Below are 15,093 nucleotides of genomic sequence, written 5' to 3'. Positions count from 1 at the left end.
TTGAAATTTCGGACGCACCGCAACTGACCACTCGATTTTTCGGACCTCGTTCGCACTCGCCGCCAGTACCCAAGCCGGCATATAATGTGTACAGTGGAACCTCATTAATTCAGACTGCAGGAGATATCGAAAACTTGATCAAACAAAACGAAATTCAAGCTTAAAGGGAGCCTCTTGCGACGCTGAAATTCTGCGCGAGTCGGCACATTGCGCTCGCGTGTTTTCGAATTCGTACTGTCCTTGAATGTCTTCCGCCGCACGAACTTGAACCGTAGTCCGAGTTCACGGAACTCATCTGTGCCGAGTCTTTAGTCCCGAACACGGAACACGAATACGATCGCGGAGCGCTTGATCGCAGAGGCTACGCGCACGCCGTGGCCTCCGCGATCGAAGCGCGCCCTATCGCGCCGCCGGATCTTATCGCGGCCGCAATCTGCTCCGGCGCTGCGCCGTTCGCGGAGGCCACGCGCTGCGTCCGATGATGGTGCAACCAAAAGAGAAACACAAGCTGCAAAAAGCGCGCTTTCCGAGTCAAGCCGTGCGAGTTTCCTGAACTGGAAGAAGAGCTGCTCCTCTATGTGATGGAATTTCGGAACAACGGCTACGCGTTGACAGTGGACATGCTGCGCAGCTTCTTTTGGCATGAGCGTGCACCAGAGCGCAGCACTAGCTCAGGAGTCTAAATACTTTGCGAGTGACGATTGAACATGGAATAAATGTCGCTCATTCCCTGGTTGGTGTGTTTTTACTTAAAAAAATTTTTTTTTTCGCATATCGCGTGTATGGGCCGCACCCCGAAAATTGGCCCTCAAATCTGGAAAAAAAAAAGTGCGGCCCTTATACGCGTTTATACGGTATTTCGCGCGGCGAAATATAGTCATGAGGAGCTTTAGAATGTGTGCAATACAATTGGCCGCTTTCTCCGGCATAGTGGTAATAAGTTTGTGATTTTTTCGGTGAAATTTGATTTTCCGGACTGCCCGATTTTTCGGTCGTTTTCGCGGTCCCTAGAGAGTCCGAAAAATCGGTCGTCGACTGTACCTAGAGAAAAAGGAGGGGAAGGGGTGGGGGAATTCCTTAGGCAAGTACATATGAAGAGAACATGTGCACATCTATAGCCCTAACCAGTGTGTGAGCCAGCTTTAGGAGCATGTTCCTCCCGAGTTTGACAAATCAGCATAGCACTGATGCATGAACACGCCTTACATAAACCCCGAGCTATGTGCAATTTTTCTGCAGACAAGCACACGCCATGTGTGCCATGTGTGCCATGTGTGTTGTGCTTTTGTCGCAAACATCACACATCCAAGGCAGGTTTAGCAAGCCTCCTGATAATACACAATGCAAAGGGGAAGTGCATCCTACAGGAGGCTGTGCATGCGTAGTTTGATGCACTGAATGCATTGGCAAATGCGAGTTTGACCAGAGTCCTTCAATAGCTTTACGGTCATGAAACTCCCGCCGAAGTTTGGTTTGCGGACAAAAGCGGCCACTGGAGGCGCCACTGGCGATAGAGGATCAGCAACCAGTGGACTGGCGTGGCCGCGTATGGTGTGGTTGCGCGAGAAAACCTTCCTTCCACGCCTGTGCTGTTATTTGGTCATTTAATTATTATGAGTGATTGAAGCGGATGTCCTGTATCCATTACAGTTCCATAATCCTAGCCCGCTTGACACCTGCACAGAGAAAGAGCGCTGCCGACAGCACCATGGCTGGCTCCATATCCGTGGACCGTCTGGCTTCAGTGTAGAGGCTTTTCGTGCTTAATGTGACATTAAAACACAGCTGAAAAGTGCGGTGCGGTCATTAACCTACAACATACACGCGAACAAAATGCAGGGCACGGTAAGCAAAGCCTGCCTTAGCAGATGGCACTTATTGGATTCATGCTCTGCTTGGGTTGCTCACCCGGGTTCAATGGACACGAGTGCGTGTTTAGTAGCATGCTACGTTATACACCAATACGCTGAGCACTAGCTGGCGTGAAATTTTATGGGATGGTTTAAAACATGGCATGACTAAGCGTCTGCAGCAGCAGAGCGCCTCAAAACGTTGAGCTGGCTGTTGCTATATGCACGGCATCACGGCGTCCCTCTTTCGGAGCACATTGCATCCGACTTCACTTGCGAGAATTGCGCAGCAGAGGGTATTTTCATTTGTTCATCTTTTGAGCTTATAAGGGGTGAAATTCAGTCGAGATAGCTTTACTGTTTTGCCAGCATGGTGCCGCTGTTCGCATAGCGTCAATATTAAGGCATAGCACAGCTAAATGTCCTGATCGCGATTGAATAATGCCATTTGTGTATTGTTGACCTTTGGTGCGCATTACAGCACTGTATCGAGGTCTACTTTAACATAGTAACATAAATTTTTTTCCAACTTAACGGTCACCTTCATCAGCGGTATACATAATGCCTTAACAGAATGAACCTTTTATTCACATACACTACAGAGAGCAGAAAGACAACTGAGTGCCAACATATGAGCTGTTATTGGCTCGACTTTTTGCCTGCACTGGTTCGGCATTTCACATGTACAGTTGCTCAGTTTGTTTGAACGTGCTGCGACTTCAGCATGCTTCTGCTGACACTCGTGAAGGTGGTACCCCGTCTTGCGAAGCTGTAATTGTAGCTTGTGCAGCGCAGGATTGCAGGTGGGCTTTGCAGTTTGACAGGATTTGTACAAACTGCACATAAACGGAAAGGTGTCATTCCAGCCAGTGCCTTTTTTTAGTGTTTAAAGCTCTGGCATACTGACACAAGCAAGCAATCTATGATGACATTGAGGTTCATCGTCATTAGCTGTGTCTGTAGCGCCGTCGATGGTCGGGTAGTTTGGGCAGGAGATATCCGGAGCATCCGCTGCTGTGCAGCTATCCGGTGCAATACGGCATCGCTTTGCTGACAGCTGAAAGCGTGGTTTGTTCTTCGTTAAGAACTGCGGAATCCCTTCGAGAACCCTTCAAACAGCGTCAGGCTTTGGCCTTGGGCAGCTCACGTTGCAGTGAAACAGCGCCCTTGTTCACAAAGAACTCTTCGTGCCGAACGATGTCAGTGGTATAGAAATGTTTCTCACAAATGTGCACGTACGGCGAATCAAAGGAGAAGGCACCAATTTCATTTCGGAGGATGGTCCATCTCCACTTCTCTTGCAGTTTGGAGCCAGACGGGAAAAGAAAAAGTTCACATGTTTCCGCCCTTGCCTATGTAACCGGAGTGGCCGCGCGTCATGCAACAAGGTGAAGCCATCATTCACAGCACGCGCTCGTCTCACAACACAGGCATTCACATACTTCTACACTGCTCCTGATAAAATGCCGGAACAAGAAAGTGACGCAACGACACATCGCAAAACGTCACTTTCAACGCACAGGCGACCGCCCACGTGCTCGCCAAAACATGATCCTCGGTTGATGGCAGCGCCACCGCGCGGCCGCTCTGGGCAGCGTACCAAGCTTCCCCATTGAGTTACGGATAAGTTTCATGACCATGAAGCTACTGAAGGACTCTGGTTTGATCTAGAGGTTTCTCACTCCTATTTTACACGGCATTCTCAAGGGCACATTTCAGTTATTCAACAAAGAGATTAGTTTGGAGAACCTAAGAGTAAAAGTGGTAGGTTAGACTGTTGAATGAATGACAGAGAAAGGAAATCAACCAAAGCCGAGCTTTTCCCTTAAAGCAATTACTATAAATATAATTGCTATAAGATGAAAACTTGGCTTTGCCAAAGAGACACTGATCATTTGACAACCTAGCACGGTGACTTGCAAAATGTAATAAGAGGCTCCATGATTATGCTATGTTGCAACAACTGTAGGTCTAACATGATGGCAACAACCAGACAAGAAAGCAGTAGATTGATAATTGTTCTGTGATGAGTGGTGTTACCACTCCTGTACCAACCGTTTCCAACTGCACCTCGCACATTGCAGCCCCAAGAAAGCTGACATCTTTAGTACATAAAGCTCATGGGCAAAAAACAACAACATATTCAAATCTTAACGCCATCTGACATACAGAGTTAAAAAAACACCATAACAACAAATGGCAAAACTGGAATGCATATGGTTGCTGACCAACACTCATGGAGCCATTAGCACACCTGCAGGTTGCAATATGCCATCTATGCATTAAGAAAACATGACGAAGGCATGAGATTCACCAACAAGACAGAAGGTGCCAAAAAACCCGAAACAAAGGTGCGGTTTTAACTTTGAGATGTACCTGGCAGGCCCTATCGACATCTTCGGGAGTGGCAAACTCAATGAAGGCAAATCCCTTGATACGGTTGTTGTGACGGTACCGTGGAAGGCTCACGTAGAGCACCTGTCCGTGGCGGCTGAAGACCCCCTTCAGCCATGTGTGGTCGGCATGCAGTGGCAGCCGCTCAACATACAAGGTGCACTCGTCCACATCGGGCTTTCCTGCAAGCTCAGCATAACGCCGCACTCGCTTGCGTTCTTCATCCATCTGCACAATGGTAACCATCAGAAGAGAACAAAAACATAAGCATATTCAACAAGCCAACATCACCTTTTTTTTTCCAACTGGCCTTAAAAATAGTCAGGACAGTAAAAAAAATTAGTATAAGCTAAAATTAAATAAAATGGTCACGGTAAGTTAATCTAGGAGCGCTCTCAATGGTGCACAAAAGCAGTGCAAAATGCAAATAACAAGAATAGACCACTGTCACTGCGGTTGCTTTCGCCTGACGTCTGCTCATCGAGTGCTGAGTTGGGCACAAATTGTAGGGTCAGCCGTAGAAGCATTAGCAGTAGAAGCAGCAGTGATGAATGCTTATTCATAAGAGACTGGATGAATGAATGTCATCCTCAAGTACCTCATAAAGAGTTTTATTGCCAGTGAGCATCTACTGCTAGAATTCAGATCAGGGCATATTTCTGTGTGAGTGAAGCACAACCCCATAGCTCAGCGCTCGGTGTCACCTGAACGGCACACAGATGCACCTTAATTAAAGAAGTCGGGCTAGTTAACTGGCTGCAACGTGGTAACTAGTGCTAAAAAACGCAAAGGGCAATGAAAAGATACCGACGGAACACACACTAGACATCAACTGCCTAATATGTGTCCTGCTGGCATCTTTTCGTTGTCCCTTGTATTTTTTAACGCTAGTTACCATGTCGCAGACAGTTAATAGGTGCACCTCTGTCATGTAATGCTGAGTGCCATAGTTTTGCAACATTTCACAAAAAGAACTGACACGTTCATACACTGCAAACATAACACATTTTACAGAATTGTAACATACATGAAATGCCACAGTCAGTCCCAATCACCCTAAAAAATGAATTGCTTTAGGCCTGGCAGACAAAGCTGCAACATCAATACACCACTGTTCAGCACACCAACGCTGGTTTGATAATAAAACAGTGAGTTTTAATACAAACTATCAGCTCCAACTACACAAGGCAAACATCTGAAACAAGCCAGCATTCCATCCAGTATTCATGAGGGCTTCAACACAATGTTCCAAATGCACGTTTCAATATCTCTACTACTTCTGAGAACTGTTACTATAAAACGCCTACTATAGTGGGCTTTCTGTTGGGCTCTCAACACGTGTCAGGAGACATGGAACTCCACCAAGCACTGATACTATACACGGCACTCCGAAACTATTCTCAATACAAATACAGTACACACGAGTATCTCTACCCAATGCATTCCCTCACTTTTCTATTAGAGACACTCTGGCATGCTCCTCTAAATCCATTACCAAATATGAAAAGTATTCAAGAAGTTTTGCCTCTTGGGCCAAAACTTTTTCAATACCAGATGAAACAGAAAGACTTACATCCAAACGAACATCTGGGATATCCTCTTTTCCAAAAGCAAGTCTCTTTCAGCACTATTGCACTAGTCCCTGCATGCCACGGTAAAAGAATAAGGGCGGCTGTTTTGGCTCACCTACCTTAACTCACGCCAAAGGACTTCCAGGTGTTTTCCAAGAAGAACATTGGTTGAGTATAAGCTATATGTTTGACAATGATGCAGTAAGCCACTGGTGTCATCATGCAAACACTACAGGATTTCTTGCTCAACTGGAGATTTGTTGAGTGTATTGTGTTGGGTTTTGTGACACATAAGCAACTAAGGCTTATCATGCACCAAACACGAGGTTAAAAATGTATGTTTGTTAAGATGAAGGAACTGAAGTTTCAAAAGCTATAGAGTTATGCCTCGTTGATACGACCCCCGTTAATATGAAAGACTTGAATTATGGACAATTTTTCTGGGGACCAAACTTTTTCAATGTATTTACACATTAATATGGAAACTCGCTGTCTGACAATGGACAGGGTGCAAATATACAAAGCCCATTGGGACCTATGTACATTTCTGTCCCTTTAACATGGACAGCTATGAGAACAAAATACCGAGTGCGTCTGCCAGGTGTTCCGCCCTTTGTGTTTTCATTGCAGAACCCCAGCGATAAGCAATGCAAAAGTGCAAACGCTATAGCCAACAGCCCACTCGTAAGTAAACATACTACTTTTTTTTTTTTTTTCATGCTTCACCCCTTTGCATCAGGGCACTGCAAAGAAGCCACCATAGCAGGGGACTGCTGCTGCATTCCAGATCTATGCAGCGTGCCCCCACATTCGGCCCACTCGTGCCCATGGTGTCCTTAGTGAAACCATGTTAACATCTGCCATGTTGAAAAGCACACAAACTATACTGTATTTTGTGCTTGGAAACTGCTTGTTTTGCAATTAGCTGGGCACAGTGCACTGCAAAGAAACCAACTCAGGAATGAGGAAATTTCTCAAGTTGTCAGATAAAATAATCCGGATGTAAGCTAAATTAATCTACACACAACTCAGTTTAATCTGATTGCCAATCATTTATTCCAAGTGCCAATGCATTTAACCTGAATAGGTCCTTTCGATTTACCTGCACTACATTAACTGGTCCTCACGGTGCTGCACCTTGTCATTCGTTTCGGTGGCACAACACGGCGCACTCTGAACAACACAATTCATTTCAGAAAGCTGCAGACGCTGTGCAGGTCTAGTTCAGGAGAAGTTTAGTAAAACTGCACCTCCACAGTGGTCAGTACCGAAATTGTGCAGATGCAGCAGCCATGGAAGCAGACGATGGCTTGCGCATTGTGATAAACGGCAAACAGACTGAAGTTATTCCACTCATCGACAAGAATGGTGCCTCACCAAAGCCCGACCCATACAGAACGTCACTGGAGCCTTGTTTATTAGGGCTCCACCTGAGAAGGCGGCTATGGAGAGCGACGGTGGTTCTCGCCGGCAAATTGCACCTCTCGACGGACCCGTCACCAGCATCTTTCCTTTAGAACCAATAAAGTTATAACAATACTCGACACCAGGCATATTAAAAAAAAGCAGAAGACACGTGAATGCAGCATGGTGCAAGTTGTAAAAATCATGTAACATGATGTAACTTGACTCACGCACACCTCAGCTGCGTTCAGTAAAAGAACACATATGCATTTCGCATCAGCTGCCGTGAGCTTGCATTGAGGCAGCTAGTTCACAGCAACACTTCGCTGCGATGTACTGTTTAAAAATTTTTGACGCGGTTCGGGATGTCGGTGGCAGTTGAGGTGGGCAGCACATAGCTGGCTGCAATTTGCTGCTGATGCCAGGGCTAGCAGACGCCCAGGCCTGCACTCAACCATTCGTTTTGGACGCAGTCAGTGCCAAGCAGCACTTAAACTCCCAGAACTGGCACTGCATGCTTGCGGCACCGCCGCACAACTTGACAGAACTGATGCAGCAAGTGCAAGCGAACTGAACGAACCTAATCCACCTCAAATAATACAAGCACGAGCCAATATAATCTGAGCATCAACTGAATACATATCTTTAATCCAGTCACCCACTAACGTAATCTACATGTGGAAAGCGAACACAAGGAGGTAAGTGCAATGCACAGTGTGCAAATCTTATGAATTAAGCGAAGCTCAGCTGATTATTATGACCATGCGGTACCTGTGCAACACCAGTGCCTGATATTTCACATCCGTCGTACGGCTTACAAGCAGTTTCACAAATGTGCAATTATAGAAAAATGTAGTCTTAGTACAGGACAGCAACAGAAGGCGCTTAGCACGATAACTGGCTCAAAATGATGTTTGGAGAATGAACGCACACATATGCGCCCTCAACCATTTCTATATATCAAAGGTAAGATTGTTCTCTGTATGAAAAACAAATTTTTTTTTTTTATCTTACACAGCGCAAAATTTAGTTAGCAAGATTCAACACTTGGGCCTGCTGAATTTTTTTAAGAAATGAAGTTCCACAACAGAGGGCAAAAAAATCTTTCCACAAATGGCATGTTTGCACCTGAACTGCACAAGCGCCAGATCGTTGTGCATGCTGGAGAATGCAGCACAACAGAATGGAGTTGCCGCATCCTCGCAGACAAGAACACAAAACAGTATGGGTCTTTTGTAGGGTGGCACACAGTGTTTCCTGCTAAGAAAAGGAACAATCTGGAGATCAGAAGCAGGGCCTGCCAATCAAGCATTCTGATGCACCAATGAGAACACTAGCCTCCTAACGCGACAGGACGAAAATACTCCACGTGCCCAGGCATGAAGGAGAAGTGCAAAAAATGGCAGACATGCTTAGGATCAGCGTAAAAATGGCAAGGTCCACTGCAGCAACTGATACAGAAGCATTAAAAAGAGGTGGCAGTTGAAACAAATATAGCAATAAGGTTGTGGCTGCTGTTTAGAGATACACACTAAAGCAGATAATGCAGGTCGAGGAGTTGCCCAGAACTACAAATCGCACAATCAGTGTGGATCATCTCCTGGGTGTACACAACTATTCTAAGAAACTGTAAACTGACCCAGAGACCAGTCAACCTTCAATCACCAGGAGGATGTCAATTAAGTACAGTCACAAAGCATATACAACAGCCACATTACAAAGGACCACTTGGTTTCATTTCAACATGATGAACTGCTCTGGAACAACAGCAGCATGTCCTAATCTCAGCATATATAGCTGCACAACAGTCACTCAAAGCCCAATAACAGTGATGCGATTTGCTGAAAAGCGCTCTGTAATCAAGCTGAGCATCAAAGTGCAAGAAAAAAAAAATTGAAGAACTGCACCCTCATGAGAGAAGCTGGAGGAACTGCACAGTTCACGATTGAAACTCACACCTGCCTTGCCATCACAAGGCCCCATGACTAATTTTCAGCCAAAGCCTTATCTCCTTGTTTCAGACACGCAGAAAACTGAACAGGTAAAGAAACCAAATTTAATCAGGATACAATAAGCCATAATACTCCATGAGCCAGTGTTAAGTGTCGTGCTACATATACAGTTTACTGTCTCTGTAAACTGTCAGGCGCCTGCCCTTTTGCGCAAATTTCACCTGCTGCCTTCCTCTGGCATTCATCATGGTTACCGCTACCCTCTAGGATGCAAGCAGCTACCATATGAATCCCTTTCCATCTTATTACTCCTGGTCATCAGACTGGCTGATGATCCATGACCAAACTGTTGGACTGGCAATGTGCAAACCCTTGTTGCATACACAGTGCACCATGCGACTACTTGGCTACCTCACGCAGTTTCTCAAGCAGCTTTGCCAGCAACAGTCATCTGGACATTTCCTCAAGACTGTGATGTCTCTGCAATTGTGAATGCTGCACAACAGATGTAATAATTCATGCAAATCATGTACACCTCCCCCGAAATAATTTCTTTAACCCCCCCTACTTTCCTCCTCCCCCTTTCCTCACACTATATTTCTGGGCCTCAGGTTTCGGTTGGCAAGCCTCTGCAGTATGAGTACCACTGCCTCTCTGCCACCCGTGCACAAATGGAGTACCTTCCACGAATGCAGGATAAAGTATTATCATTATTATTACTTCTACTCAGGCGACCCACCAATCAGTTTCGTAACACACCAATGAGTAACATAACCAGCAGCTGATGCCTGTGAGGTTAAAGTTGAGTAAAGTAACATCAAGGTTTGCTCACATTAATTAATGCCGATGATACACAGGTACCGCAAAGATGTACCGCAAAGATGTGAAGTGTCATAGCAGAGACCCGGAATTCAGCAGCTCTCCTTCGCCACTGTCCATTACTAACTCAAGGACATGTGAAAGGGCATGGAATAGGTGCAAAGATGTGTTCAAAGCACTCTGGTAATAACGTCATATTCTTCTGCAAAAACCAAACTGCAGAAATAATTTTTTCACCTGGAGCAACCTAGACGTGGCTATGGCACCTGCAATGTCTTTGACATCCACAGTAAGAGCCCGGATCTTGCGGAAAGTCAGGAAAACCGCAAGATCGACATCTATAAAGAAAAAAAAAACACAGGCAAATGTCAGAGCGCGGAAACCACGCAAGAAGCGCGGGAAAAGCCTCGGAATTGGCAGGAACTGACACCTTGGACATACCAAGTTATGCCACACGTTAAGTTAAATAGCCTACAGTTCCGCCAAGTTAGCTGTGGCAAATCCACGTTAAATTTGTGTCTTCCACATTCTATATACCCCCCCCCCCCCCCCACACTTCCCTTTCATTTTAGTCACCCATAACGATAACACGTCCGACTACAAAAGAAAACGCGAGCGAAAATAGAGACCTCAACTATGACTTGGATGCGATCACTTACATCCTTCCTTGTCCTTCTGAACCAGTTCGTTCATGTAACGGTCCTTGCGAAGGTTGGCGTCACTGAAATAAAACTCCATCTGCAAATCCAAAATGATGGAGAAAATTTTCCGATTGCGGCGTTATTTCGTAAACTTTATCACAGACAACATTGGAAGAGAGGCAACACACTTATATTTCACGAAGCGGCACCGCTCACAGCATCTCACCTGATCCCGTATGCTTTTGAAAAGCTTTTTCTTACGCCGGCGTACTTTCCTTTTCTCAACCTTTGCCGTTACCCGCGGCTCTTGAATTTCTTGAACAGGCGTCGACTCGCTTTCTTGTGCCACTTCGCCCATGTCTCGGAACAACAACGGTGAGAATTTGGCAATAAACACTCGTAAATCCTGCAGTGCAACTGTGCGCGCAACTCAAAAGTACCGAAAGCACGCACTGCAGCGCGGGCGCGGGACTCAGCGCATGAACAACCATGCACGGCACAAGCACAACACAACAAACAGCGCCTGATTGCGGATGGATGCGGCTGATGTCTCTATGGTGATGATGATAGTAGAAGATAAAATAACAGCATATTGTATTCGTAGTTGTACTGCTGTATTACAAAGGTTTTTGTAGGGTTTGCGGTCATTAGCAAGCATAACATTGATAATAATGGTATGCAGGTGTGTCTAGCCTGGATGTCGGCCTGGATCGCCTGGATGTAGAGCTATGCTAGCCACCATAATACAGCTTCCAGCAGCACCATGAGCAGCACCCTGCTATAACCCTGCCGCGTTACGTTAGCTACATGGAATGGTGTGCCTGTACTGTAAATATAAACCTTCCCGAATTTTCTGAACAAAATTTCTTTCTTTCTGCTGTATTGTTGCGACTCGCGCATCATTGCACAGCCGCTGCGGCATCAACAGTAATAGAGTGGGAAGTTGAAAACAGCGGCTTTTTACAGCAGTTTTGATTTATTCGCAGATTTCACTGTACTATGGCGGAGCATTTCAAATAGGCTTCTAGACACCCTAATTTCAAATTAGTTCGAAACAAGTCTGATCACTTTGCATCAGTGTTGTAGGCGTTACCGAAAAAAAGTAACTAAATACGTTACTCGTTACGCTATGAAAAAAAGAACGCGTTACCGCCCTACGTTACCTGCAAAAAAAGGTAACGCGTTACCGTTACCGAAAAAAAGTATCGCACGTTTCTTTGCCGTTACTCCATGGCCATAAATTTTAATCAGAGCGTCTTCGCTGTAAGAACTCAAGATAATTTTATAAATCTCCTACTTCATATAATTCCAACTTCACAAAGAAAACATAGCTGAACTCAACAAATTTATAGTAATTCAGGTGTGCTTCTGCTTACAAAATTACGCGGAAATTGTGTATCAATAAAAAAATGCTTAAATGTCATAGTTCTGTAAAAAATATATTTGCGAACATAAACAATTTTTTTTTTACTTGAACCTGCATAATTATCGCAAAAATGCGAGTGTTTACGTCAAGGTGTTCAAGGTCAGCTTCGCTCGCTTAGGAACTCAATAACCAGAAACGTAGCCGCAGTTGCAGATAAAAACAGCCGGTTGACTGCAATCCCTTTTTCCGGGCTGTACCATTGCACTCTTTCGGCGCTCTCTTGGGACCATCTTGAAGTAAACTGGCGACATTCCTGAGTTCGCTCAGAAGAGGGAACTGCTTCCACCAAGAATGCGAGAGTGTCGACTGGGAACGAGACCTTTTGGTTGAAAAACAAGCTTACGCAGAAACTGACTTACAGATTTCTGCCAATGGTCCATTGGTGGCTCGGCATGCGTCCATTCTTTTAAGAGTTGTGTGTGTGAGTGGTTTGGAGAGAAGACAAGTGTGATTGCGTGTTCGTGCTTTTTTTTTTAGTTGAGTGCGTTGTCAAGGGCAGGTGTTTTTTGGCATCCATGCGAGCCGCAACAAGGGTTGTCGAGAAAGCCGGTAGATTTTGCTTATTTGGAACATTATTTTCGGCGTTTTTTTTTTTAAAAGAGGCGGAGGGAAACAATTGAAATAAAAAGTAACTAGTAACGTGACACCTCACGTTACCGAAAAATGTTAACGTAAGTACGTTACCCGTTACAGTTCCGAAATGGTAACGAGTACGTTACTAAGTTACCGAATAAAGTAACGCGTTACCGGTAACGCCGTTACTAGTAACGCGTTACCAACAACACTGTTTTGCATGCACCGAAACCTCATTACATAATTAGGCGTTTTCGAATTTCGCTCAGCCCGCCAGGTGCCCTACTGTTGTGTAGGTCGAAAATAGTTCTGAACTGAAAGACAAGTCTTAAAACAGAAACAACCTGCTTCCCGAAAGTTCCGAAATGCGGCGAACAAAGAGGTGAGGGCACCCCCTTTCCCTAATAGATGTTGATGCGGACGGGGAGGTACGGGGAGTTTGTTTTGTCTTGGCACTACCCTGGTTCACAGAAGACATCAAGTGGTGGGGGCTGACAAACCTACAGCGTCCAATCAGGGCTGCAGGAACACAACAAATAACCCCTCAAATATCTGAACAGTGCAGAATTATTCTGGAACAATTCATACGGTAATTGAACTGGCAGTACGGACTGGTGTTTTTCAGATACAGCGAGCATTCCAATCATTGGTTAAAATAACAGAAACAGGCCGCAGGGACACATCTCCGCGGAGGTGCACAGTAGCAGTAGCGGAGGGCTGCTGGGAAGTAAGTGCTCCGCCATTCGCAAACGTGGTGTCCGCCGAGTCGAATCATGTCTCCTGCGCTCCGTCCGTCGAAAATGCACTGTTAGTTTCCCCAAGCAAGCGAAGAAGTTAACCTTGAAATTCCCCGAATCACTTCCCATCGAAAAAAAAAGGCCTACGAGACAGCGCAGTACGCGAGGTCTTCAAAGCGTCTATTTCAGCGATAAAACGGATAAAATGGATTTTCGACAAAAATAACGCTTTGGAGAGTTCTTTTAGCGTCAGCGTTCAATATGTCCTAACGATGCAGTTAAAAACTGGAGGGGATACTTAAGCTCAGACTTAAGAGTATGACGCAATAGCGTTAATCCCATGGGTTAATGCACTGCCCTGCGATATGTCAGGTGCTGCCTCCGGTGGGGCTTGTGAGACCCACGTTGCTCTTCCCGAGCAACCTCTCACGGCCAATCATGAATTTAAATCCCACCTGCCATGGTGGGCAGTTAGCTCACAACCGGGTGGGAAGGCCGTGATGACATCACAAGTGTGGCGCACCTGCCACCTGGGTTGCTTCTCAGGATTTTTCGCTCACGGCCGACGACGACGACGACGGCGGCGGTTTTTCTGCGACACGGAAGCCTTATTGTTAAAAGAGCGCTTCAGAAGATGGGTCCTATCTCCGCCATCTTTAAGACATCTTACAACGGCAGAAGTTTTGACAGGCTCATCGGCCATGTCGTGTACGGGGTAGAAAACGGGTCATGTTCCTGCCCTCTTTAAGACATATAACAGACGACAGAAACTTCTGCGGAAAGGCATCTAATTATGGAGGGCTCTTTCAGTGGGCAGTCTTCTGTTTCGACCCCTATGCCCCTGCTATGTTTGCGGCCACCCGGTGCACGTTCCTGGAATGGCGCGCGCTCTCTTAAAGGGGCATATGAAACGGTGTCCACGGAGGGTAAAATTCTGGTAGCTATCATCGCCAATCATCCTCGCTCAATAACTTTTTATCTAACATATTTCACCAGAGATATCGCCGATTAAAACAACCTCCACATTTTCTCTTTCAAATCATACACCGGACCGAGCAAGAAAAAAACTGACAGCAGAGGGATACCGCGCGGCCTCTCGTTTGCAGGCGGCTGAGGGCGGCGCGGGAGTCGCATAGCAGAGCACAAGCTGTGCGGTGGCGGAGCAAGGTTGAGGAGCAAGTCGAGCCCCAAACGGATGCCCGTAAGCTCCGCCGTGGTGAAGGAGCCTAGAAAGGTGACGTACAGCCTTTGTCAAAAGTTTGGAGCCCAGGTGGTTTGCTTCTGAAACGCACTGTCTGGCTCGTAATGCATCTGCAGCACTCCAAATTTTCTGAAGGTAAGAAGATTTCTACTCCTTCCTCCTCCAATAGGTACGACTTCCACGAATGATACAGAAGTCCCACTGCGAGGCTTAGAAGCAAACCCCCTGGGCTCTAAACTTTTGACAAAGACTGTACCTTAGACGAATATTTATGTAAAATATGCCTAGTCTGGGCCCAAATGAAGACAGTTCAGCTTTTCCCAACAACAAACTGGAATAAATAAATTTTCGCACTGGTGGCGCGAAAGCCTCTATCACCCGGCGCTTAGGATGGAACGACAACCTTGACTCGCCTAGCTCTGTACATTTCACACGCTGTGTTGCTATGACATGACACATTGGCGTTGACACCGGCGAAACATTCCACAAGTACTGCTGCCAATCCCTGAGAACGCGATCACCTGC

The 15,093-nt window shown here is 45.9% G+C and overlaps 1 protein-coding gene across 1 annotated transcript in view; it reads right to left on the bottom strand.

Annotated features, from left to right (window-relative positions):
- Positions 1-11,267, bottom strand: part of LOC149354155 (la-related protein 7-like) — a 33,553-nt gene extending 22,286 nt beyond the window's left edge. The window contains exons 1-4 of the mRNA XM_089583090.1: positions 10,858-11,267; positions 10,650-10,728; positions 10,228-10,328; positions 4,227-4,472 (exon numbers count right to left, since the gene is read on the bottom strand). Of these exons, the coding sequence (XP_089439216.1) occupies positions 4,227-4,472; positions 10,228-10,328; positions 10,650-10,728; positions 10,858-10,989 (558 nt within the window). The 5' untranslated portion in view covers positions 10,990-11,267. The remainder of the gene's footprint in view (positions 1-4,226; positions 4,473-10,227; positions 10,329-10,649; positions 10,729-10,857) is intronic.
- Positions 11,268-15,093: the final 3,826 nt, after the last annotated feature.

This window comes from Amblyomma mixtum, chromosome 3, assembly GCF_055824585.1.
Source record: "Amblyomma mixtum isolate Tamu chromosome 3, ASM5582458v1, whole genome shotgun sequence".
NCBI lineage: Eukaryota > Metazoa > Arthropoda > Arachnida > Ixodida > Ixodidae > Amblyomma > Amblyomma mixtum.
Note: the sequence above shows the minus strand (reverse complement) of the source record. Positions and strands in the feature narration are given on the sequence as shown.